We start from the raw sequence: 26,278 nt of genomic DNA, 5'->3' as shown, positions 1-26,278 counted from the left end.
AAGGTCGAAAATAGCATTTATACCTATCCCAAATTTCAGCTTTCTGGGTCAATTTGGCAAAATTTCGATTTTTTTCTCATTTATGCCAAATCCACCATCGACATTTATTTGGATCAAATTCGTCAATTTTCTCCATGTTTTATTATTGTTTTATTTTAAAAAATTGAATCACGTAATTTTTGGAAGCCCTGAAATATACCTTAATGAACTTATATTACAATTTCAGCCGAGTTGTACGTGGATATAGATATACTTATGTCTCTGTATAGAAATCTAGATAACAATTCATTGATTGGTATCGGTATTAATGAACTAACTAATAATAATACCGTAATTGAGTTTAACTCTTGAAAAATTATAATATTACGGACAGATCCCAACAGAATCAAACTTTTTGATAATGAATGCATCTTGATATCGTTTGGGTCATAGGTAAATAATATGCTGAATAAGTGAAAGCGGCATTGTGTTATAATTAATTGTTTCCATCGTACTTTATTCATTGTAAACTTCCAATTATAAATTAATTATTAGATTTAGCCTGGATTCCACAAACTCGCATCTCATATGAAGGTACCTAAATATAAATTTGAATACATAACTCACGAACGGATGCATTACGAATGTACTAGAGGAAAATCGAAATGAATGCACCTTTATATATCATCCTACCTATATTATTAAATAATATTTCATCGTTCGATTATCCGCACACAAAATTCCTCGTCTAAAGAAAATACTCGGTGTAGGGTTGAAAAATTTTCTTATGGAAATTATTGAAGCAATTGCAAGCAGATAAAGAAAAATAATAAGAGGGAAAGATATTGTAGTAAGCCTGAAAGAATGAGCAAAAAATAGGGAAACGGCTTCATCGCTTTTAATGGACATATATTCAGACAAACCGTAAGTCGTATCAGTTCTCAAACTATATCGCGAAATTCAATCAAACGCAATTTACCGTGAAATATCTCATACATTGTATATTATATGAGACTATCAGATAGAATATATTTATATCAAGACTTCCAGTAACACAAAGCCATTAGACCTATTCCCATATAAGAAAGAAAAAAGTGAGATTTATTTTGGATTTCAATTTTTTCTTTAGAGGTGTAGCTTATACTATGTACTGCAATGAATGTACATACGCATTATTTTTAAATACCTAGGTGGCCTATTTTTTAAAATGAAAAATCAATTAAAATTACATATTTTAATTCGATAATGAAACATTGAGAGCTACCAATCCAATATTATACCTACGAATTGTCAATCGGCGAAAATGATAGTGACTTCTAGGGCATTCGTGTTAAAGAGATTTACTCAAAGGGTGGTTGTAAAATACTTGCAAAGACATTTGAACCGAGAATCATAGCGTAATAGGTATAACTGAATCTCGAATGACGCGTTCGTTGTAAAAGATGCGCCACCAAGAGGGTGGCTTTGGCTGGGTATACAGGGAAGAAAACGTTTAGGGATTCCTAAATGGGTTATTATTATACCCTCAATACTTACACGATACCTATGCAAAAAATACGTATTGTTCGGTGATTTTTTTTACACGTGTTTTAGTGATTTTCCAAAGATGCCTGAACTAGCACATATGCTCGACATAGGCTAAATACGTCTTTAGGGTTAATATCTACTTGTATTTTTTGATGTTACAAAACGTAATGACTTAAATGAGAAATTTTATGCTCTACAGTTTTGTTTCTGCTCATTTTTTTTCTCACAAGCCGTTCGTTCTTTTCAAATACCTAATATCAATTGTCTGTGATGTAAAATCGATAGATAGAGAATTTTAAATGTTTAGAAAATGCCTTGATAAAAACCTGTTGGAAAAAAATGGACACTCTACTGGTGGCAAATCTCATGTTCAACAATTTTAGTTCCCCCTCCTCTTCATTTTTTCATAAAATTTTTAGTTTTTTTTAAATACCAATTTTTTGAGATGAAACATCTAAAATTCTATGCCCATTTTTGAGTTTAAACAGCTTCTGAGAAAATATCATGGAAAAAGTACTGAAAGTAGGAGAGGGCATATATTTCTGACCCTCCAGGTATACCCATGGTGCGCTATTTCCATCTACGCCGTTGGCTTTGAAATATCGTAAACATTACATCAATTTATGAAATTGTCGTGAAAATCTTTTAAAACTCCGCGGAAGGTAGTACAATTATTGAAAATAAACTCAAAAAGTATGTGTTTTAAAGTTTTGTAAAGAAAAAATTTAAGAAACGATTATTTTTTCACATCGTCAACTTGAATGATTTTGTGTTGAATATACGTACCTGTACCTATCATCTTTTTATTTGCACTTTGTTAAACGCCATTTTTTATGTTCCTTAAGAAATCATGGTGTTTATACCGATCATAAAAATAAATCACGAATGACATGAAAAAGTTCAATTTTTTGAAAGGGAGAGAGAGGGTCATAGTGTCATAAAAGTTTGTGAGAATTATTAATTTTGTTTCTTGATTTTAAAAAAAAGTCATTGCCCTGATAAAACTATGAAATATTTTTTCTTATTTTTCCAAATAATTTTTGTTTGATTTTTTCCTATTGTTTGTCTGCAATAAAGATTTACTATAGGTAGGTACTTACTTAGCTTTTTTAATGTTGATATTTTTTTAAAAATAGTAATGATTTTGATATTTGCTTGACATTTAATGTAATATTTACTGAAATAAGTTCATATTCCCTCTCTCGATCGTCACTTCCCGACTAAACTCTTAAAACTTTCAGTAGTGTAATCATTATATCGCACCTTTTTGCTGCACCTATATCTAGGTATTTTCCAGGAAATGTTGATTCATTCTATTCCATTCATCATATCAAAAATAATGTGCTCTGTGATTAGGTAAATTTGAGTCTCTTCAATTTCAAAATCACTCAATTCCGGACTCATGACTTGAGTTAATCTGAACCAGAATATAGATTTTAACATTTTATTTTATGAACTTGAACGCTTCGAGTAGAAAACATCAATTAAAAGGATTGAAATTAGGCCTAATCACATACTTATAACATTATAACATATGAGAGGTATGTACCTCGTGACTCATACCTTAATTCGTAGTTCAGTGAAATGGCCCTTTTCTTTCGGCAAGTAACTTTTTTTCTTACTTTGGGAATTTTGAGATCGAAATCTTCGTAAGAAGCATACCTACCCAATCTATGAATTGTTTCCTGATGTTAGAGTCATTATCAAATATTAAGAGGGGTAAGTATGTATCTAGGAGAGATCTCGCCCCCTCCCCCTCTATGACAGAGAAAAGTTCGAAAATTCGAGAGATTCCATACATTTCTTATGCATCTCTTTCAATAAACAAAACCTTCCTATAGAAAAAGTAATAGCTTGTAAGTTGTAGTGGAAAGAAAATTTTATGCTCTATACAATTTTGGTTTTTAGCATTTTTCCCCTATAGAATTTGTAAATTGAAAAAAATTGCCCTTTTTTCAAAGACTTGAACCCCTCCTTCCTCTTGACACGTTGCTGACGTTGCCTGGCTGCGCTACTGAAGTATCCTGTTTTCTTATCGAAATTATCAGACGATGTGTGTGGGTATGTGTTTGTGTGTGTTGATGAAAATTGAAAAAACATACGTTGGAAAACTATAAACAGTATATTATCCTGTATTTTATCTTGACCAGTCTCATTTGACGTTTTGAATGAGTATAAGGACATATTTACTAACTATCGTGAAACCGAATAAAAATCATATACTCGTATTCTTCGAAATTATCCGCTATAATTTTTTAAAAAATCGTACACCATGAGAAGTCACATCACTGATAATACCTTTACCTACGTCACGAATTGATACCAATATGTGGTATTCTATAATCAAAAAGTAAGCTCATATAGGTAAACGTAATGAATAAAGCTTACGTCGCTATTTCAGACGTGGAATTTTCGGTATTCCGTTTCGATAAAAAAGAAATTAATTCGGTTCATTTTTTACTACGAGTTTATTATAATGTATCGAGACGTACGTATAAGAAAAAGCACCTAACCTTAGCGAGCTACTGCTTTAGTTAGATACCCCTGCAAAAGGTTACAGATAAACGTACGTAGGCCTAGTTCCCACCCTTGCGCGATAAATCATGCTTTTAATTAACTAGTGTATCATCCTTGAAGCGTGACGTCATATTGCTACCCTTAAGCTTTAATCCCTTCTCGTGAATGTGAATTGCGTTGTGGTATATTAATTAAGACCTTTTTGCTCTCTTTAAAGTACAATTTATTGCTATTATTCGGTTTATAGTTACTCACCATCCGTGCATTTCTATTAACCCGTTCTTGCCACACGAATTATATCATCTCTGACCTTACAGACTGTCAAGATATTTTCCTCTACTCGGAGAAAAATTTTACACCGATTAAAAGACAGCCGGGCGAGATTTATATTGGGTTATAATATCGAATCATTTTCATTTATGATGAGGTAATAGGCGTAAGATTTAGTGTAGGTAGGTAGTAGGTACGTGGGTGGTACAGTACACATGACTAACAAAAAAGAAAAAATTTTCAAGCGGTAATAAATACTTGTTAAAACGCGCGAAGTAAATAAAGTGTTGGCAATTACCTACCCTTTGTACGAGGTGGAAAAACTGCAACTGGCAGAATTTTCCAACTTACACAAAGAAATATTTAGATTTTCACGGTATCTCGAGTAGAATGCATTGTTAAACGAATTAATTATTATTTACCTAACGTCAAAGTTCGAATTAGAATAACATTAAGTGAGTATTGTAAGCAAATAAAAGTCGTTTTGAACAAAATCAAATGAATCCGCAGGCAGCGATGTCTGCGGTGCCGACGTTTCCAACGTTTTTGTGTTTACTCTCGCGAAAGGGTTTGAAACAAAGACGGCTGCCGATGAACAAATATCTCCGCTGATCATCTTTCGCGCACCGTTCAAACAACTTTTAATAACAAGTAATTAATTAAAATATTAAGCGAACTTTTATTCCAAGTTTTGTTTGAACAGTATTGTAGGTTATTTGGCGAACGAGCCTTTTAAAAAATGAAAAAATTTTTAAATAATTTGTAGGTAGCCTATAAGCTGTATAATGAGCTGGCTACTTATCTGACGAGATTATGCGTTTTATGATCTTGAATATTCGTCTCGTATGCGTATAGTTGCGAAAATGAAATACCCATCTTCCCATCAATATCTGCATTACTTTTCGGAACTGATTGCGTGAGTATAGGTGTAACGGACTAGGAATGAGAAGTTTCAATAAACGGGCATGATTTTTTAGAATTTGGAAAGTAAATTTTAAATTTTTCTCTGAAACTACATGTACATACAGTTTACCTTATAACCTACCCAGTACCCACTCTCCTAGCACATATTCTGATAAAATTATCCCTGTCGAATACTTTTTGACATAATTTCGTGTTCTCAACATTGGAAGGATAATGAAAATATATTTTTTTTGTGAAATACGGGGATCACCCAGATGTAACATCCAGTAAAAAAATCGTACATTAGAATTAAGCTTTCTGAGGGCACGAATTATCTCGAAACTGAACCATGAAAAATGACTCGGGGATTGTACTCAGTTACTTTTTAAGTAACCAAGTTACTAAATAGTAACTTTTGGTTACTAAAAGTTCCTTTTTCCAAGTTTTTTCACAAATTTCCTTTTTTTTCTACAAAATTTTACCCAGAACTCTTTTCTTTTCATCAAAAATAATGCCATTTTACGTCTCAGGAATTGTGAATTTTCAGACGCTTTTGCCCTCGCTTATTTCTATGACTGTAATAATCTCCTGAAAACTAAAAATTTTGAAGCCAAGAAAATTATCTTTTTATTTACATCATCAGGAATGACGTTGTTTTCAATTCAATTCAAATGTCATTTTCTGAAAAACTTTTAAAATTTGAACATTTTGAAGCTATGAAAATCAACTTCTTGCATAAAAAATGAGGTTGTATTATGTTTTGAATTATAAATTTTTCGCAGCTTTTGCCCTTGCTTCGTTCAGGCAAATTTGAATTCTGCTACTAGAATTTTCATACATTTCCTAAAATGGAAAAATCAACTCGACAAATTCCAAAAACATGATCCAATTAATAAAAAAATTAATTTTTTATTCGGCATTTTTGTTTCCAACTTCTTTGTTTAAAAACTGGTTCGAACCTTATCTGACCAATTATTCGGAAAAATTCTTGGGGGGGGGGTGGGGTGAGTCTGGAGTAAAACGTTGGAAGAATCTAGCGTGAAAAGTTGAGAGAATTTCGGCCCCCCTTCCCACTACACATCGCTTCATCACACCTCTGAAAATTAAATTTAATGTTTTGTATAGATTAAAGTTTTTCGGTCACTTCACCTCTATTTTTTACATTAAAAATTTTTTTGGTCACTTTTTTGGATACTTTTTGGTTACTTTTTGGTTACTTTTTCCAGCTTTTTTGGTTACTAAGTTACTTTTTTTTGAGAAAAATTTGAGTACAATCCCTGATGACTAGTTCTGCACTACAGATAAAAATTTTCATGTTTTACAGTTTTGATTTTCAATTTAATTTTTTCAAAAAGTCGCATTCTTGTGATGAAAAAAAATTAAAAATTGCATATTTCTTATCTCAAACGATCAACTTTGGGTAAATTTTTCAATTTCTTCTCAAAATACGACTAAAAACAAAGCCTCCTAGAAGGAAAATTTTGTGCTCTACAGTTTGGTTTCTTTCAAGTTTTTTTTTTTTTTTTAAACCTTCATTTTTCCCAAAATTAGTTTTTTACAATGATTAAAATTAAAATTTTTTTTTCCATCGCCAAGAAATAAATTTCAATAAAAGATTAAAGATCTAAAATTCCTCGTCCGTAAAGTGTAAAGTGCAATTTAATTTTTTCGTACATATCAAAACCGATGTTTTGTTATGATGTATAATTTTATTTATTACTGTTTTCTTATCTATTGAAAGTGGATGCACATACATACGAGTGACATACGGGATACCCTGCCTGTAGAATATCATTTCGATTCATCCGCAATCGAATTTTCCTTCTCGTTAACGAAATTTATAAACACAACTATTCAGCAAAAATGAATACCTTGTTATCACGTTTTAAATTAGACATCATATGTAAGGACAGTAAATCTTGATAAAAATCATGTGTGGTCTATCAACGCGGGAGAAATTAATTCATTTTTATTGCGTTAATAAGGGTTATACTCAGTAGATAAATGTAGCAATCTGGTGAAAAGCCTTGTAAAAAAAATCAATTCCTCTTTTTTTTTGGTAAACATTTTTATTAGTGAGATAACAACTAACAAGCCTTTTATTCTTACGCCGAAGTGAATTGACCTGCTGGTGTTCGTTTTGTTGTCGAGTCGTTTCCTCTTTTCGCCTTTCGTCTTCGAAATAGAGCCGCGCAATTTCGGAATTTCTCTACGCATTCGTTTCCTTTATTTTCGTACCGCAACGGGTGTAGGTACTTCGATTTTTTTTCAATTATTTCTTGTAAAGCTATTTATCGCTAATGTAGAACTGATGCATGTATTATTCTTGTATTATTTTTTATATACGATGACTTCATAGTTAGGTATTTCAACTATATCGCTTTGTTGGACGAATTCTAAAATTAGCAGCATATGTAGGGTTGCATGATACCAGTATGTAAGTACGTATCGTATTTATCGTAGTTAGTTGAAAAAAAATTAGTCGAAAAATTTATAAAATTGAATTCGAATTGAAAAATCTTGGCCCAAAGATGATAATTTTCATTTTTCAGTTCTTTCAATTAGTTTCCATCTTTAGCTGCAGGCCTACTCTTGCTTGAACAAATTGACCACGTGAACTAGTTTTTCCTAATTTCCTTCCCCTTTCCCCTTCAACCATCGCCTAGTTTTATTTAGTCTAATAGCTATATTTCGATTTCGAAAAATATTGATAGTCAGTCTCTGTATGTAATCGATCCGCATGTTAAATCGGTGTCGATAATTTACACCCCATCAAACAATAGAGCTTTTCAATATTTTGAACATGCTTGAACAAAAAAACCGCCAGTACCCGTAACAAAACTGATCTGAGCTGGTGGTAAAAAGAATCCAATCGCTTTAGGATCGTATCGTCATACACTATACTCGAAAGCTCGGAGGGTAAACTCGTTGAAAACTCATTAAACTTTATTGTTAGTTATGCGGAAATGGGACAATTAACTTAAACGGTCTCCCATCACGTATTCATTGTCTTTTCTAAAACTGGTGGAAATCACGAGCATTTACCTTGCAATCAGAGTACTATTGAAGGATGACATCATGATTTTGTAAACAATTATACCTCAAGTCGAATCGAAAAAAAGTCATAATTTCTTTTCTCACTTATAGCAGTAGATGTTAAATTGGTCGATTATGGTTTCAACTAATTAAGTTTTATTTCATTAGTATGTGGCAAAATGCCTGATCAAAATATTAGGTAACGCAGAAAAAGTGTATAATCCTTCGAGTAAAATTTTGGAAAAACCATATAGGTAATGGAATGTACATAAAAACCGTTTTCCTGCATTTTTTTGAACTTTAAAAATATTTTCATTTTCAAGAAGTCAGCTGTATAAAGTAAGAAGAAAATTGTGGTAAACGCAATAGGCCTACTCACCATTATGGGTACGATGAACCAAATGTATCTTTTTTATGGATCAATTTTTAAAACGTTTCGAATTGAACAGAGATCAATCTCGATAAAACAATAGAAATTTCACCCGTCAAATTCGTTAAAATTCAAAATGCAGAATGGCTCGTCTCAAAAATCAACTTAATCCGCCTGAAATGCAAAATTGCTATGAAATTATTCGTAACTCAACTTTTCTACCCCCCTCTCCCTCATCTGTATTTATACTTGATTCCGCTCTCTTTTAAATAACCAAACGATAAAGGTAAAACGAACGCGGAAAGTGTAAAACTGTCCGTTCTTTCAAAATATCACATTTTCGCGGATCGATGGACGTCAAAATGCTTAATCAGCAAATTTATCCCCTATACGTACGCAGCGCTGTTTAGGTTACCAGGTCTGTTTTTGTGTTTTCTCTTTCACGTAATATTATAAAATTTTTGCGAAATATTCGTTTTCAGTTTTCATTGAAAAGGTGAATGGAAAATTTGTGACGGTTGGCGCCTTAATCATTGCGGCTGTTTAGCTTTTAGGCATCGTATTATTTTTGTACGTATGATATGAATTTGCAAAGGTTGATTGATATTTGTCATGTATATTTATGAGAAAAATTATAAGTAAAAATGTAGCTGGGGTGCCTTTTCTATCCACCTCAATTCTATAGTATTGAATAACTGTTGCATTTCAGATAAAAACCTTCGTTTATTGATTAAAAAAATGATAACCAAGTATGGGTGGGTTTAAACAAATAAAAAAAGTCTTAAATTTGACATTTTTCTTACATCTGCGGGTTATCATTTTATTCTGAAATGTCTTATATACGTAAGAAAATTAATTCAAAAATTTTTCTAATGCATATATCGTAAGTCAGTCATTTCTACGAAATATTTACGTATCAAGGAATGCAAAGCTCTTCTAATGTTAGCTTTTAGCGAATTCAAGCAATAAAAACAAATAAGTTTACTCATAAAACACATGTTGAAAATTGCTGCAATTTTGTGATCGTACGACGAAAGGGGGATGATTTATTGTTAAAGCTCGTTAATTTATTCTTTAATGTTGAAAAAAAAAAACGAATACCTATGTAGTATTTTAATGATAGATAATGAATATTGAATCTTCATGCAATGTTGAGGTATCTTTTAAAGATTTGAAAAATTGTAGTCGCGTGTTCTTTTTTTTCAACTATTGTCAAAATATCTGCATTTTGTCATCATTATTTTGAATTTTCAGGAATAAATTTCCATACGACCGTTTTTTATTCTTACTAGAAATGAAATTTTGCTGGATATTATAATCTTAATTATTCAGATTGGATGTGCACGATGTTTGTCATGCTTCTTGAAAAACTTGTAATTATGCTCTCTAAATTTGAAACAGTGAAATTTCACTGCTTAGCAGTCACGACATTTTGCCTTTTTAAAAGCAGTAGTTTTTTACTGCAAATCAGTGAAAAATCTACTGAAGTGGTCAGTTAAAATGATTTTTTACTGACCAATTCAGTAGATTTTTCACTGATTTGCAGTAAAAAACTACTGCTTTTAAAGAGGCAAAATGTCGTGACTGCTAAGCAGTGAAATTTCTCTGTTTCAAATTTAGAGAGTACGTATTATAGACAAACCTCATCAGATCTAACTATAGAAAATTTCCAGATTATTCCCTCACATTTTTGTGAATTTTTTTTTTTTACATCCGTACTCAGTTTGAAGAGTACATGGTACGATTTTTTTTTCGTGAGTAGTTTTTGGGATCAAATTAGGTTACAAAGAAAAACCACCTTTTACTGCACAAGCTATTTTTAATGAATTTTTTTTACAAAACTTGAAAAATTAACACATATTATGAGAGTGAGACGCGTTTCGGTTTACTCAGAGACCATTATCAATATTTTTCAAGTTATAAAAAAAAAATCATTAAAAATAGTTCATGCAGTATAAGGTGTTTTTTCTTGGTAATTAAAATGTGCGAAAAAGGTGATCAAAACTACATGCAAATTATCAAATTAGGTACCGAGCAATAACTGTACCTGAAAAAAAACGAAAGGGAAGAATAACGAATTCAGCATATCTAATAGAATGGGTCGTTTTTCGATTTTTTTTTTGAAAGATGGAGCCTAACAAAAAACCATGTCCAATTGCCCAAGTGACCATAATAAAATTTGAGAAAAATTTCAAAATTTTAGGTCAACGAGGATAGGAATTTTTAATACGATGCTCGATGTAATTTTGAACTAGTTCAACAAAACTTACCTTGGCGAAAAATTTGAAGTTGAACGAGGTAGGTACTTGACGCCGAGTGAGAAATAACGTATAAAGAAGTCGTGTGCTTTTTCTTGTCTGCCTCAATTTTTAAAAAAGTTGATACGAAAAATATATGTTCCGATTATCAACATTTTTCTACAATAAATTCAAATCGAATTGAGTTCCTTCAAAGCGAAAAATGAATATATGTAAATTGTAAGTAGGCAATAGAAATAATTGAGCATAACTTTTTTTATTCAGAATCAAATCAAGCCACTTTGTGTCGAGCCGTCGAGCCACGTCGGATTTTCGACTTGATGATACCATAATTTTTTTTAAAATTAATTTTGAAAGTGCGTATTATTAGTACGAGTTTTGCTGAACGAGTGTTTTGATTCCACTTGGCCACCTCGAGTAATTATTAGGTGTAGCAACTCGAATTCATACTTTAAAATTTTCGAAAAAATAGTCCACTCAAGCGTCAAGATAGGCATTCTGTTCGTAAGACATGAGCTTTTTTTCATTCTTATGGATTCTGAACTAAGTATGTAGGTATTTTATGGGACACCCTGTATGTATAGCAAGTGCTACATGGAAAATTACGTATACATACGTACGTTTGTTCTGTGGCCTACTCTGTATAATCATTATTTTCGACAACGAAAAAAACAAAAACAAAAAAAGAAAACTCGCTCGAAAATCTGTTAGTTATATCTTCCAGCATGTAGAAAATAATTCGGAAAAATTTTAGATTTCACCTGAAAACGTTACTATTTGTTACACGCGTTTATATGGCGTTTGTAATTGCATGTTAACAATTTTAGTGACACCTTATTAAAGGCGTGTAAAAGGTTCATTAAATAGCTCAACCAGTAGGAAAGCATGAAAAACGTTAGGCTCCTCCTACGCAGCTTGAAACTTCAAAGGCTCTTGCGTCGTGTGTAACAGATTTTCAGTGATTGCGGGAAACACGAAGGAAACGTATCGATATACGTATTGTATCCGCGGTTTGCGGTAATGTGAATGTTTCAAGGGAATACCCCGTGGTTTGTTATTCGAATTTTTAATGCAATTTTAAAGATTTTATTTGAAATGTCGTTTTAATTTTTTAAACCAAAAAGCAATCAATTTTTTCGATTTTTTTCCCGCGATTGTATTTTAAATCTTGTGCGTTTTATTTTCAACATTATGATCGGTGAAGAAAGTGCGTTAGCGGACGAGTACGTCCAAGGATTTGTTTTAGATCAATTCGAAGACGTGTCTATTAAACGAAAAGAGATGACCAATTTCGTGCATCCAGTCAATAGTAATACAAATAACAACAGTAGTAATAATAATAATGCGAGTAATAATAATAACAATGACGAAGAAATCAATCAAAATTCGGTCCAAACAGTACCTCCTCAATTTCAAAGGCTTCCTCCGATGCCATTACCAATTGCGTCACCGATGATTAGCCAATCTCCGCCGCATCATTTACTCACACCTCCCGAGCACGATAACTACCATCATCACTCGCTGCATCATCATCATCACCATAGTGTGGTAAAGTCATCGTCTACTAATTTAATCATGTATCAAAATATCCCCGGCACGCCGCCGGATACGCCACCCGTGAGTAATTCGCCATCACCCCAAGGCGGATATATGGAACACCAGCCCGTCTATCCGCACATTCAACCTGGGCCGAAAAGTGGCGCATATGGCGATATGATCTGGCAACCGATGACTGATCGCCGCTACAGGCACGAGCCTTTGGACCTGAGACCAAATTGCAACGGCGATAGTGTGACCGAAATTCAAAATTGGAACGTTATGCAACAGCACACGCACACCTCGGTCATTGCCAGCAATGGTAAGCGATTTTTGCATACCGACTATATTCACCATCGTCACCAGCTCATTCAAAATCAATCATCTTCCCCATTTGGCAAACCTTTGGTGTGCAATAGCGGTTTGATATCGCCTGCGAGCACCTCGAGCAGGACGAATAGCGTCAGTGGTCGTAGTACTAGTCGCAATAATTTGAGTAATGGAAACGATTGTTCAATAGATGATGATACCTTAGTCACATTATCAGTCAGAGACTTGAATTTACGTCTCAAGAGTTACCCCCGCGACGAGGTGGTCAAGTTGAAGCAAAAACGCAGAACGTTGAAGAATCGAGGTTACGCTCAAAATTGCCGCAGCAAACGAGTGCTGCAGAAAACCGAGCTCGAATTAAATAACCGTAAACTCGAAACAGAAATCAACTCGCTACAAATCAAACTTCGAGAAACCATGCAGGAGTTGGATATTTACAAACGTAGGTGCGAAATGTTCATGGTTGAGAGTTCCAATCGTAATAGGAGGACTGGGGTACACACAACCAATGAGTACCTATGACGGCATGTATTCTCAAACTTCACCCATCAGAAGCCCAAGAAATGAGGTCCTTCAATTTACTTACCATTTTTACGATTGATTGTACCTATCGATTTATTATTTCAGGTTTGTTGTGTTTGTAATTGTATAGTACATATTATTAGTACCTATATTTCAAATTGATTCAGTATTTCTCTTTCTCTCTTTTTTTCTCTTCTTATACTATTTTGTAGTTTAAGATCTACGTGTATTTATGTAGATATATGAACTTTGAAGGTTTCTTCCAATTTTTCTTTTTTTTCTTATCTTATATTCTAGATTTCATTGTACAAATTCCAAATCCTTTTTTACACACGAGTACTTAATATCTCATGATTTTTTTTTTAATAACTGATTCACGAGAAGATATTTCATTTATTTTGTACAATTTGTTTTTTAATTTCTAAGTTTTAAAATTTTCCGGTTGACAATTTTTCGTATGCAATCAAATTGCCTTACTTAGGTTTTTATATTGGAATAGGTATTATTTTTAATCGGTGCAGTGTGAGAAAATAATCTCTTGGCTCTTGGTGATGATTTTTCAAATTTTAACCAAAAGAATGAGGGAGAAACGAGTACGTATTTTGTAACTTGATGTACTTTTTCCTAATATTCTAATAAGGATTCTATTTTCCTGTCGGTGATTCTTCAATAACGTGATTTTGTCCAATTTTTTCTATAGAAGGAGGAAGTGGGTGTTTGAAAAGATTATATTTCAGTACTAATGAGAAATTCAACTGTTTCATTCATACGGGGTGTCCCAGCTTCTTGGTATAAAAGAGGTGCTTATCTTGGTATTCGACAATACAGTCTGAAAATTTCAAAGAGCATAATTTTTTTTATTGTAGATCCAGACACATGGAGGAAAGGAGAGAGGGGAAAAATGTGAGTTTTTACAAAAATTTACCTTATTAATTTTTCAAAGGGAATCTCATTTGATATGAAATTTGAAGTGACCCATGCTAATAAGGTCGTGAGGTGAAATTTGACAAAGCTCTCATTTCGGCAATACTGCTGAGGAAATTTTTACTATGAATTTTTTTTTTTGGAACACCCTGTGGAAGACTGGAAGTGTATCCCTAATAAAAGTGGTTTTGTAAAATTTGAATTTTCAGAGTTACATTTTTTTCAACTTTTTCAAAAAGAATTGAACTCTGATCGACGACTCTTTTAAAAAAAGTTCGATCCTTTTTCAATTCTTTTGCCCAATTTTTAAGGAAATGTTTACTAATGCTATTGCATTCCGTGCTTCTGAAGCATCATCAAAAAAAGGACGATCGAATTCAAAAAAGAAACTCTAGTTATGTCCGTATGTCCAGCAGTGCAAACACTTCTCAACCCCTTAGCACCCTGAAGAAGTCCAAGGGACGAATGTAAACAATTTTCATTCCAGAAGTTGGACAAAAAAAATGGATTACGATATTGCAAATAAAATTGAATTTGAGTCATCATTCACTTCGAAAATGGTAGATTTTTTAAAAGGAGTACACGCGAATTCAAACCAAATTCGAAAGTGCAGAGAGGAACAAAAGGTGAAATTGATGAAAATTTGCAATAAAATTTCATCACTTGAAAATTTGTTTGATTCTATTTCATTTTTTCATAGGACTCACTTTAGAAAAATGTAGGGTCCCAACCATCATTCAATTTCTCTTTCTACAGCTCACAATTAAGTGAATATTTTTATGTCACGACGAAATTGGAATAAAATAAGACCAAATGTCGCAAGGGTTTTAAGATTGTAAAAAAATTGGTTACTTTTTGGAGTTTTTTAGAATTTCAGTTCCAAGAATAAAAATTTATGCTATTCTTATGCACTATCAAAATTTCCCAACAGAAAAAATTTTCATTTTAAAATAATACTCGTACTATACTTGACTCGTATGGCGATAAGGTATGGAATTGAATTTTCTACCACGCGCGTTTATAATTTATTTTTGAATATAGACGTATTTTAATTTCAAAAATTAAGTAATTTCTCGAGATCATACACTGGAATGCGATTCTTAGTAGATACATCTCATTTTTCCCTTTCAAATTCCAAAATGAATTGATCAATGAGAAATTTTCAAAATTTTTGTGCTTTTGCTTTCTATTATCCAGAAACATTGAATTTTGTGTTTTCACCAAATTTTTTGAGATCTCAAAACTCAAAAAAAAGTTTCGAAAAATGGAACGAAGTGATACATCAAAACTTTCTTTTTGTGAGTCCTAAAAAAATTGGGAGGAAGAGATGATCAGAAAAACTTTTAGATGATACAATTTTTTAGCAAATTTTAATCAACTTGAGCTTTTGTCCTTGTGTGCATTTTTAAATTTGATCAATTTCCAAAGTGAATAATGACTGAAATGCAATTTCTTTAAAATCGTTGCCCAACCCTGCCTATGCCTACATTTTATAAATGTTGAAAACGTGCAAAATAGAGTCCCAAAGTACCTACACCTAATTACCTTTATTCTACGTATTTTCAAATTTTCAAAAAAATTTTCTTCAATTGATTCCCATTCATTCAAAAAATTCTAAATTTAAAGATGGTGAAAAAATCAAAAAGTTGATAAAAAAGGCCCAAAAGTCAGAAATTTTATACTGTTGAAACAATCTAGACACTTTGAATCAATCTTATCCTTCAGTTTTCTTTGCAAATCAATTGCACTTACTTAATTTTTCTTCCCCTTTCGAATTGTTCTACGAATGAAGATAAAAATCCGAATTAAGTGATGAAATATTCAACAAATTGATGAAAGATCGTGAATATTTCATTAAAGGATAGTTTAAATAAAAAGGAGCCCAGAATCTCCCCCCCCCCCTCCGCGATTAAACGTTTTATTCAATATATTATGGTAAAGCACATTGATTTCTCGGTAAAGTTGTAAAAATGTTTCCTCGATTGAGGTAATTTTGATACATTTTTTTAAAATATTGGCAAATTAAACATGATTTGATACATCTATAGGAAAACGAAACTATTGATCATGGATGAGAAATGAAAATTAAAGTGTGATGTTGGGACTAGCTTTCGAATTAAAATTCATGAGTGAATAGTACCTACTGGTTTTATTTTATAACTTGAGATATTTTCTGTTATTTAAAAAAATCTCTAAATAGTGGAATTTATATAATTGAGTGTTTGGCAATGTGAGTACATAATTTCATAACTGGAAATAATGACCCTAATTAAAAATATTATGGTCTCGATAAACTTGTCGAAAACCTTTAAAAAGTTTATTTATCAAGCCTACGTGTATACTTTGATACTTTGATTTCTACCCATATTTTGAGACGATACGATGTTTATCATCAATTGAATAAAAATGTGTTTTCAATGATAAACGGAAGTCTAAATCTAGAATTCACATGTACCGATTAAAAATAATATTATGTGGTTATAGCGGTGACCTTTTTACCGATTGTCACATTAAGGCTGTAGTTTCTTTTTTCCGAAGTGTGTGTGTGTTTTTTATACCTAATGAATGTTTACAGAATTCATCATAATTTTTAAAAAATTATACTTTATTTTTCAATAAAATATTGTTGTATGTTAAGTATTATTCAATTTTTCAGTTTTACTCGAGGTGTCGAGTGTCATCAATATCATGTCTAATAATTTCATAATTTTTTAATCGCCTTATTTGAAAAATCTGAATTTGTGTAATTTCTATTCAAATGTTTGTACGTACTTTGTACATTTGGTAGGTACATTTGGAATAGTTCATTAAGTTTAAACTGCAGCCTTGATTCAAAAATTGTCATTTCAGTAGTTCGAATCAAAATTATGTTGTGCTGATGTTTATTTTTGAATTTCATCAAAAATGTTTTGCTGTAGCATGATTTTGATAAATTAGATATCATAGCTGAGTTGTGAATATTTTGTCTTAATTACGTATTATCAAGTTGTGTATGAATGAATTGTATTAAAACGAAACTATCATAAAATTCATAGATGAAATTGATTAATAAAGCAATTTGTTGAAAATACATGATTGATCATTTATTTTCGATTTTATTCAGTTGCCTTTGCCTTTGTAAATACATGTGATATGGATTACGTATAGGTTCATTATCAGTGTTGTTCAAATGCTCAGGAATGGTTATTATAATTTGTTTTTTTTAAATTTATTGTAAAAATAGATATATTGGTGTACTTACCTACTTGGTTGTGAAAAAAATCACGATGTTTCTTGGAAAATTTATTTGACAGCAAACGTTGCAAAATATGTAGTTGATTTCAGTCGATGTTTCGAAGGCAGGAAGATAGAAATAGGTATAGGTACCTAACTTCTTTGAACGTGTATAAATATTCAATAAAATTAGGTATTCCTTTAGACTTCTGCCAAATCAAAATATAACCTTGCATATTTATAATGAAAAAGAAAGGGGAAAAAATCAAATTTGGTTGGTAGAAGAGCGAAAAAAAGACCTATAATGGAGCTTACGTACAATTAACATCGCTATAAAATATACCAAAGACTATGTAGTGATTTGTGACATAATACTATTTTATGGATATATGAATTTTATCCGATAAAAATATCGTTCCTTGTTTAATCTTTCTTTTTATAGTTGAGAGAATTTCGATCAAACGAAACCTGCTCATGCAAACGAACAAAGCTTTCACGTGATTCGTGATTTTAAAATCAAATAAAAATTTTGGATTTTAAAACCACCGCGGAGTATTAATTTGATAAGTTGACGCTTCGTTTGAGATATTTTATGTGGTGGTTTTGATTAAAAGAGGAAAATGGAAATCTTCACCGACAAAGAGTGTTCGTTAAAAAAAAAGACATCGTCGGGTGATGATGACTCATATACTTTACATTTTTCGTAAAAATTGAAACGTTGATGATAAATTACAACGTTGCGAAGATCAAATGCCCAAGTACATGAGGAAATTTGCAAAAAAAAAAAAAAAGGAAAAAAAGTGCAAGAATAAACGGTAGTTTTTCTAATATGCTCGGTCGTTTTGTACTATATAAGTAAGTTGCGGACAAAGTAGGGCAATTAATCGACAAGCAATAAATTTACGATGTCCACCCCGTCGAAGGAAAAGTATCGAACGAGGCCACCCTTTCGTTTTTATATTATCATCATGATGATGATCAGAAAGGAGAACAATCCTTATATCTGATCAGGTTACCCCTTCGTAGTACGCGATCTCCAATAAAATACTTTTGACGTTCGTTTTTATCTTTGATTCGATTAATTTTATTTATTATCTCAGTTTCCCTCGTTCGCCTGTTTGGTTATTTTAAACGATCTTTTCCGGATAATTTTTATTATTTCTGCACATTACAGGAGCGAGTAAGTTTGCCTTTTTCGTCTTCGGGTTTTATTTCTTCGTGAAATTATTTTAAAACTATTTTATTACCTTTTCAAGTCGTGCGTGAAAGATTTTTAATTTATATAGGCGCTGAAATCGAATTACCAAAGACCAAAGATACCGTGATTTTATACTTTTACAAGGAAGAAAATTTTTTGTAAAATTTGTCGCGATTTGTATCCGATTTGAAATATGATTTCAATGGTTGATTTTCATAATCATATTCCCCAAGTCGATATTTGATGGATAGTTTTTCCAGTTTTCTGTGCGAGTGTTGATTGAATATCCAATTTAGTTTATATGGTTTTCGAGTTATCGTTCTTTGAGACGAAATACTTTCATGTTGATAACTTTCTCCAATTTCAGCAACTTTGTTTAATCTATTGATGGAGATCAAGTCCCTCAATTTAGGCTTTTGGTTCCATTTTTTGGACGTCAGGTAGGTAACAAATTACATCCGCAACAGAACCAAGCTATTATTATCAACATGTATAGGTTTAGGTAGATTGTAGGTGGATCAAAGTTTAAAAATGTTCAGCGCAGACCTAGATTTTTTTGAGGTAGCGATGGGTAGATTTGTGCCTAAATATAGCAGCACCTCCTCCCACCAATTTGTTCAATTTTTATCTTCAGTAAGTAGGGAGAAACAGCACCCACGTACGCCAAAAGTTGAAGAAAAATTGAGCATAAATTAAAAAAAAAATTTTTAGATGCATCAATTTTTTTTTACTAAAAATAATAATTTTGTGTTCCGGTAACACCAAATTAGGTACCATTTTAGTAAAAAAAAAATTGACGCGTATAAAAACATTTCAAATAACTCCTCGGATTCAAAAGCACGATTTTTTTTCAAACATTCAAAAAAATCCAACCAATAAACAGAAATGTACCTAATATGTAGAATGTTACATACCTATGAAATTCAATAAAGACTGTGGAAATTGGGAAAGATCAAATCTTGTGTATTTACTATACATTGTCCGAAATCGACTTATTTTTGTGAATTACTCCATTTTGAGCAAGGTTGATCCATTCGAAATTCGAACAAGATTGAATTTTTAGCTCGAAAATTTTTCATTTTTTCCGTTCAATTTGCTTTTTATTGGCCATCATATACGAAAAAAAAAATTAATAAAAATTACTATTTCAGTATAGTAACCGGATCCCATTCAAAAATAATAGTGATTTTTACTCAGCCAAAAAATACATTTTATCTAGAATTAGGTAAAAATTTATTACTCTCAAAGTAAAATTTACTAATCTCATAGTAAAATTTACTATTCTCATAGTAAAAATCACAATATTTTTGAATGGGATCCGGTTACTGTATGAAATAGTAAAAATTATCCATACTTTTTTTTCCGTGTAGTAATAGCTAAGTACCTATTTGGTACACCTTTATTACCTAAAAACATAACTTATGTATGATTCGATGAAGTAAAAGTATCTAACAGAAAATAGAAACTTTCCAGCCATGTTGACGTAGACCAGAGGGTGTGTTTTTGCGACAATTTACGAGTTTACGTGACGATGTTAAGAATGCAGTAGAGAAAGAAAGTTTGAATGAACCGTTTAGTGCGAAAACAGATGGAAAAGCGTATTGCCACTACATAAATGGAACGATTGACGATAATTCGCCTTATTTTATAACTCGATGTTTTCTCTTCATCTTCACCCCCCCCCCAACTTCTCTTTCTCTCCTTGATCCATCGTGTACATTGATATTTCATATTTTAGTAAAAGAAAAAAAATCAACGGAAATAAAGCTACTCGATGAGGGCTTTTCAAAATACCTCGTAACGATCTACTAGATATAGCACGTCGTTTTTAAGCCACTCTTGTACGTAGAGTACTTGAACAGAGTGAATTTTTCTATAGGTAAATGTTACTCGTCGAGCGATTGAAAATATCATCGGTTGCGGGCGTAATATAGGCACTTACTCATACCCAACTGACCGAACTGATTTAAAATTCTCGCCGACGGTTGTACCTCATTTTAATGTTATTTAACGTCGTCGATGTTTCACTTTTAAGTTCATTATCTAGTTCTGGAAAAATTCACAATCGATAGTGGAGAATTACAAAGTTATGAATGATTTCAACAGCAGCATGGATGAGGTTATTTTCAAATGGAATGTTTTACACACATTTATTAGATGAAGAAAAAATACCTATTTTGTATGTGCCTAATATACATTTTGAAGTGTGGTCATGATACAGATGGAAAGAACACACTTTTCGATCTTTTATACAGTGTTTCTTACAAGAAATCAAGAGAAACCAATATTTTTCTGAAAAAGGTAGAAAAAATGAAAGATGTAATTTGGCTAATACTCAGCTTTTGATCTCCCAAATCAATTCATGGTACATTCAAGCCATTCTGGAGCCTCCGTTGAATTTTTCAACTTTGGAATGTGCTCATAAGAAACCTCAATGCGAAATTTAGTATCTGTGAACTGGTATTACATGCCGCTATGATCCTTTCGATCGATTTTAGGACAAATTTTCGAAATATTGATTAATTGAAGCTGGATTTCATTTTGACTCTTAATAGAATTTTCTCGGGACTGGGAGACATAAAAATTTGCTGAAGGCTCCAGAACGATTTGAAACTGCCAGCAATCGAGTTGAGGGGTTGAAAATAGTTTATGAACCAAATTTCAACTTTCTGCCTCGATTTTTTTAAATGCTGATTTTTTCGTGACAAATTGACTAAATAAGAATTTTCAGACATTTGAAAAACATTGAAAAATGAAATTCAGCTCCTAAAATGGAAGTTAGTGAGTTAATTTCCAAAGCACAAAAATTTGAGAATCAACTTACTTACAGCCCTCAAAATTCGGTCTGATGATGTAGTCATTGAGAGGGGCTATCAAATTATTCTTTTCAAAAATTTATTAGGACTCCGTAAAAAGTAGTCTTATGTGCCGAAGTGTAATGTGCGTTACGTACCTTGTCGTAGAAAAAATATATATGTGTAAGACGTAAGTATTAGGTAGGTGAATATCCCCCGAGAGGAAAAATGAACTTTAAGCATTTCTAGAACACTTATATGTATGTACATCGTGGTGGTAAAGCAAATGGGCAAATGGTCACTCGAATGATTTACTATAAACGCATAAAGATACGAAAATTATCTTTAAAATAAAGACATTTGGAGACTGTTTAAAGTTTCTATGGTCAGTTTTTTTTGTTAACGGATCATTTAAGACTGAAACGATTGAAATACGTGTAAACTTCTTTATGTGAAAATCTTCGATAATAACAATTTTTGCTGTATTATAATTTCAAGTATTCAAATAAAATTGAATTATTGAAAAACTTATCATCTTTAAGAAACGAATATAGGATGACATCACGTCGTTGTAATACTTATAACTTAATTCTTCTCAGCGTCTGTTTAGGTACTTCGCCAATTTATTAGCTCAAAAATCAGTATTTTTCGCCATTCATCATCGTAGTTTCGTTAATTTGAAAAATTTTTCAATAAACTAAACGCATAACCTAATTAACTTACAACTTTGTTGTTCGGCACGAAGAAAAATTTTCAATTTATTGCCATTTCTGGTGCAAGTTAATGTGTAAAAAAAACACACACACCAAGTTTCGCAGCAATAAATCATTTTGTGATTTATAGAGGTTACATTTATTCCCTAATATATATCGTTATATCTCTTGCGGAAAACTTAAGTTTTATTAATATCATCTACAGGCTATACAGAGTGGACTTACCATTTTTTGCAGATGTAACATTTGCATTTAACTGCTTTCAGGGTCATTTTCCGCATAAGCAATATCGCTTAATATTAAAAACAAAAAACAAAGAAAAAATAACAAACTGCTCTATCTTTTCTTAAATTGATTTTGATTCTTTTTCTATGGTCAGTTTAATATGAATACCAATAGATTTCAATTTATTATTCTTTATTGCCTTTTTTGCAATAAATTTTTTCTTTTTTCTTTTTCTTCTTCTTCTTCTTCTTCTTCTTTATTATAAATTACAAAATACTCTCGTACGAATAGTACCTACGAGTATTTGTAAAATTCTTCGAGCATTTATGCGATAATTTTTATCGAGTACCTTAGAACAATACAAGCTGCTTTTAATATTTAAACGTGTTAATAAAATTGCATAATTCAACGCCTTAAATAGGGTAAAAAACTTGAGGTACTAGTAGATCTACTTGATGAATTAATTCAACCGGATGTAAGTTGCTTCTCGGCAGGAGTGCTGCGGATTCCCTGGGTGGAAGCAGAGAAAAGGGACAACTGTCGTTTTACATTTTGATATCACGCTGAACAATTATGCTTTTTTGGAACACAACAACTATCGACAAGGGTGATGAAGTTACAAATAGGGGTGTGAAAGCTGCGACGATAGGAGAGAAAAAAAATTTTAAAAATCCCATCTAGCGAACGTTTAATACTACAACAACGAGGGGGAAAACATTTAAGGCCAAATCAGAACCAATATTGATTAAAGTATCGGAATGGAGTTGGTTTCATTAAGTAAACTGCTCAAATTTGCTATCATATCACCCTGCTGATTCTTCCCTTTACGTGTTCTTGAAAAATATATGTGTACAGCCGGCAGTCGAACGGAACACGGATATATCTATTGAGATTCAAAGGAAGCCATTTACTTCTTTCGTCCCCGTTCTACGTGTTTATCTGCGGTGGTCATTCTTATTCTTACATCGCTCATTCGGTTGTTACACGCATAACCAACAGCAACGTCACCTTAACTAGTAGTCAATCTGATTATCTTGCCCATGACCGGAATTTATTATTGAACTAGATGGATCCTTTTTCCTTAGCTTATATGTACATCGAACGTTGATACAATTTGACACCAGCCTCGAGAAAAATTAATAACTTTCACGTTTTCGTCGCTATTGCGTTTTGTGAGAATTCTTTTATAGCGCGAGGTATTGTTTTTTTTTTTCATTCTGCAGTTCTATCTTATGTATAGAAACGTGTATGAATTTGTTAGGTCGCGTTTCACTTTGTTTGCCCGGTTGAATATGAACGCTAGTATGATTTCTCAAGACACTAACGACTTTCAAAAGTTGAATAAAATAGTATGCTTTGAGTAATACCTTTAAAAATTTTTTTTTTTAATTTAAAAAAAAAGTAGGTACTAAGTACATATATTGGGTTAATATTTTATTTACTAATTGGATTGAGTAATTTATGTACTAAGGGGGTTGACATTTTTATTTGTGATGTGGGGAGGGGGTCATATTTTTTTCATCTTATAGAAAATGTTTCATTCTCAAATTAGGTGTGGCGTAGCCAGGATTTCGCCAACGAGACAGAAAATCGGATTTTTAGATATGGAAAATCTAAATTTTACGTAATTTTCCGAAAACTCTTAATTATATGTATGATCATTTTATTAAATTGAAAGGCGAAAGCGAAAATTTTCCAAAGAGATGATCAAAATTGGAGTGTGGGGATTTGAGCTTATGTATTATGTTCTTTTTTCTCAATTTCGAAATTGTTTTTTGAAAGTCCTCTCCAACAAAATATTTACACCATTGGTATTCTAATACTCAAACACTTTAAAATTATCTTTAAAAAATTGTACCTAATTGATTGAAAATTCTTAAGTTTTAAATTTGTTCGATTTTTATAAATATTCCACTATCCAGGAATTTCAAAATCACTTGTACGAAGTACATATCATTTGCATCCGTTCCCTCAGATTTAAATTTGGGTGATACCTTATCTTTTTTTTTGCGGATTTTTTTCACTAATATACCTAAGTGTGCTTTATTGAAATGTGAAACGCGTGTAAGTACAATGCAACCATTTCAACACGGCTGAAATACAATAAGCATGCACACTGGACTTGAGGCGTATAATTACATTAGTACATAATTTACTATGATAACAGTTTTCTTAAGCTTTCATGTTGTACGAGTATATGGAAGGAGAAAAAGGAAGAGAGTTCTCAAAGACTCATATTGCAAAGTTGGGATTTGAAAATCAAATCAAACTGCTGATTGGTTTTTCATGGTATATAGAATAAGATTTTCGTATATGAAACCAGCTATTAATCTTGCGGTGTTTTTCTTGCCCACACACTAACACGTCAATAAAAAATAGATTTCAACTTTTTGCCGGCGCAAAGAATGCGAAGGCAGTTAACAAAAGCAAATTAGAAGAGAAAAGAAGGCAGAAGAGTCTTTTATATAAAATAGGGGCGTTTTTTGGAGTTTGCGTCCGTGATTCGATTACGTTTAGTGCGTAATTCAACGTCTGTAGACGAGCAACCAGGGAATTTAACAGTGATAGACCTCCGGATACAAACAGGCTTTAATGATCGCATGAATTTCTTCTATCACGGTCACTTCAATCACATAAAAAGAAAAACGCTGAAAGCTTCGGCCATTCGTGCTACACAAAGCATTCTTTTCTGATCGGTTTATTTTTCCTTACATTCTGCGCGGCTTTATTTTTCTATATTTTTATATCACAATAAAAACCAATTTAGATGTATCGCGATGAGCGAGTATATGTCTATGATTTTTTTCACTCGGTATATGCGAACTGTAGGTAGGTGTATCATCGTTCGTAATGATAACAACGTTAAATAAATGTACAAATAGGTATACATAAAGGTGTTATAGATTTCAACGTGCTTGATCATTTATACTATAGACGTGTGTTGAGTAAGTGGCTTACTGTATGTAACGGTGTCTATTTCGGTTAAAGTATGATATATGATATGTTTCTATTCTACCCTCGTCGACTAAATTTAGGGGTAGTTGCACCCTAACTTGGTCACGCGGTATTTAATCAGAAAGTTATTTTATCCCCGTGAATTAACATTCTTTTACAAACAATCGAATTTGTACCGCAAATCTTTCCCAATTGAAATGTGAAGCGGAAGGGTTAGTTGCGGAATAGTCGTATTGAGATTTTTACTTCGGGCTTTAATCCTTCAAAGGCTGTCATCTTACGATAAGAAATCATTGAGAAATATGTAGACTACTTTTGACGAGTTAAAAAGTTGGTTTTAAAAAAAATAATTTGAAATAATAATATGTAATTGCTATAAATATGTAAAATGGTTAGGTTAGGTACCTATAGTGTTTTTATTTACGTGACATTGCGCTCGTTTTAAATGAATATTATTTCTAATCACTTGGGTCGTTACTCGTTAATGCATGAATGAAATGGAAAAAGAGCTCGAGTTTTTGTCGTTCAGAATATTCGTCCTTTATATTATATGATATAAATTTTTACGAGCGCTTTCAAAAATTTTATAAACGCTTATCTTCTTCGCGCAGGGTTACCATTAATGAAATTTAATTTTGGCCTTGGCGTGCTTATTAACGAATTTGGTAAACATCGAGCTAATTTCATACGCTACTATGGTGCTCTTCAATTTTGCGAATAGAGTAATTTTTCAGCAGTTTTATTCCAAATGATGACATTTGACTGGAGTTTCTCTTCGTCGAATCAAGTGTATTAAATTTCAGATGTGAGGTTGTAACCTACCAATGAAGGGTTAAATGGTTATGAGAACGGTGCTTGAAGCAGTGATTTTAATTTTCAAACTGAGCTCTTATAATTTTCTGTTCCTAATATGAGTTGAAAAAAAGACAGGTTGGTTCAGTTAAAGTTTTATTTGGATAGCCAGGAACATTTCTGATCGTTCCCTCATTGGCATTTGACACTTTGTC

General features: G+C 32.2%; 1 protein-coding gene across 1 annotated transcript; it reads left to right on the top strand.

Moving 5' to 3' along the window:
* The first annotated feature begins 11,832 nt into the window (after window positions 1-11,832).
* Window positions 11,833-17,219, top strand: LOC135840201 (transcription factor MafB-like). The gene is made up of 2 exons (XM_065356603.1): window positions 11,833-12,718; window positions 12,917-17,219. The coding sequence occupies exons 1-2, from the start codon at window positions 12,052-12,054 to the stop codon at window positions 13,246-13,248; spliced, it is 999 nt and encodes a 332-aa protein (XP_065212675.1). The 5' UTR covers window positions 11,833-12,051; the 3' UTR covers window positions 13,249-17,219.
* The last annotated feature ends 9,059 nt before the right edge of the window (window positions 17,220-26,278 follow it).

Source organism: Planococcus citri, chromosome 3 (genome assembly GCF_950023065.1).
Source record: "Planococcus citri chromosome 3, ihPlaCitr1.1, whole genome shotgun sequence".
NCBI classification, from domain to species: Eukaryota; Metazoa; Arthropoda; class Insecta; order Hemiptera; family Pseudococcidae; genus Planococcus; species Planococcus citri.
Note: the sequence above shows the minus strand (reverse complement) of the source record. Positions and strands in the feature narration are given on the sequence as shown.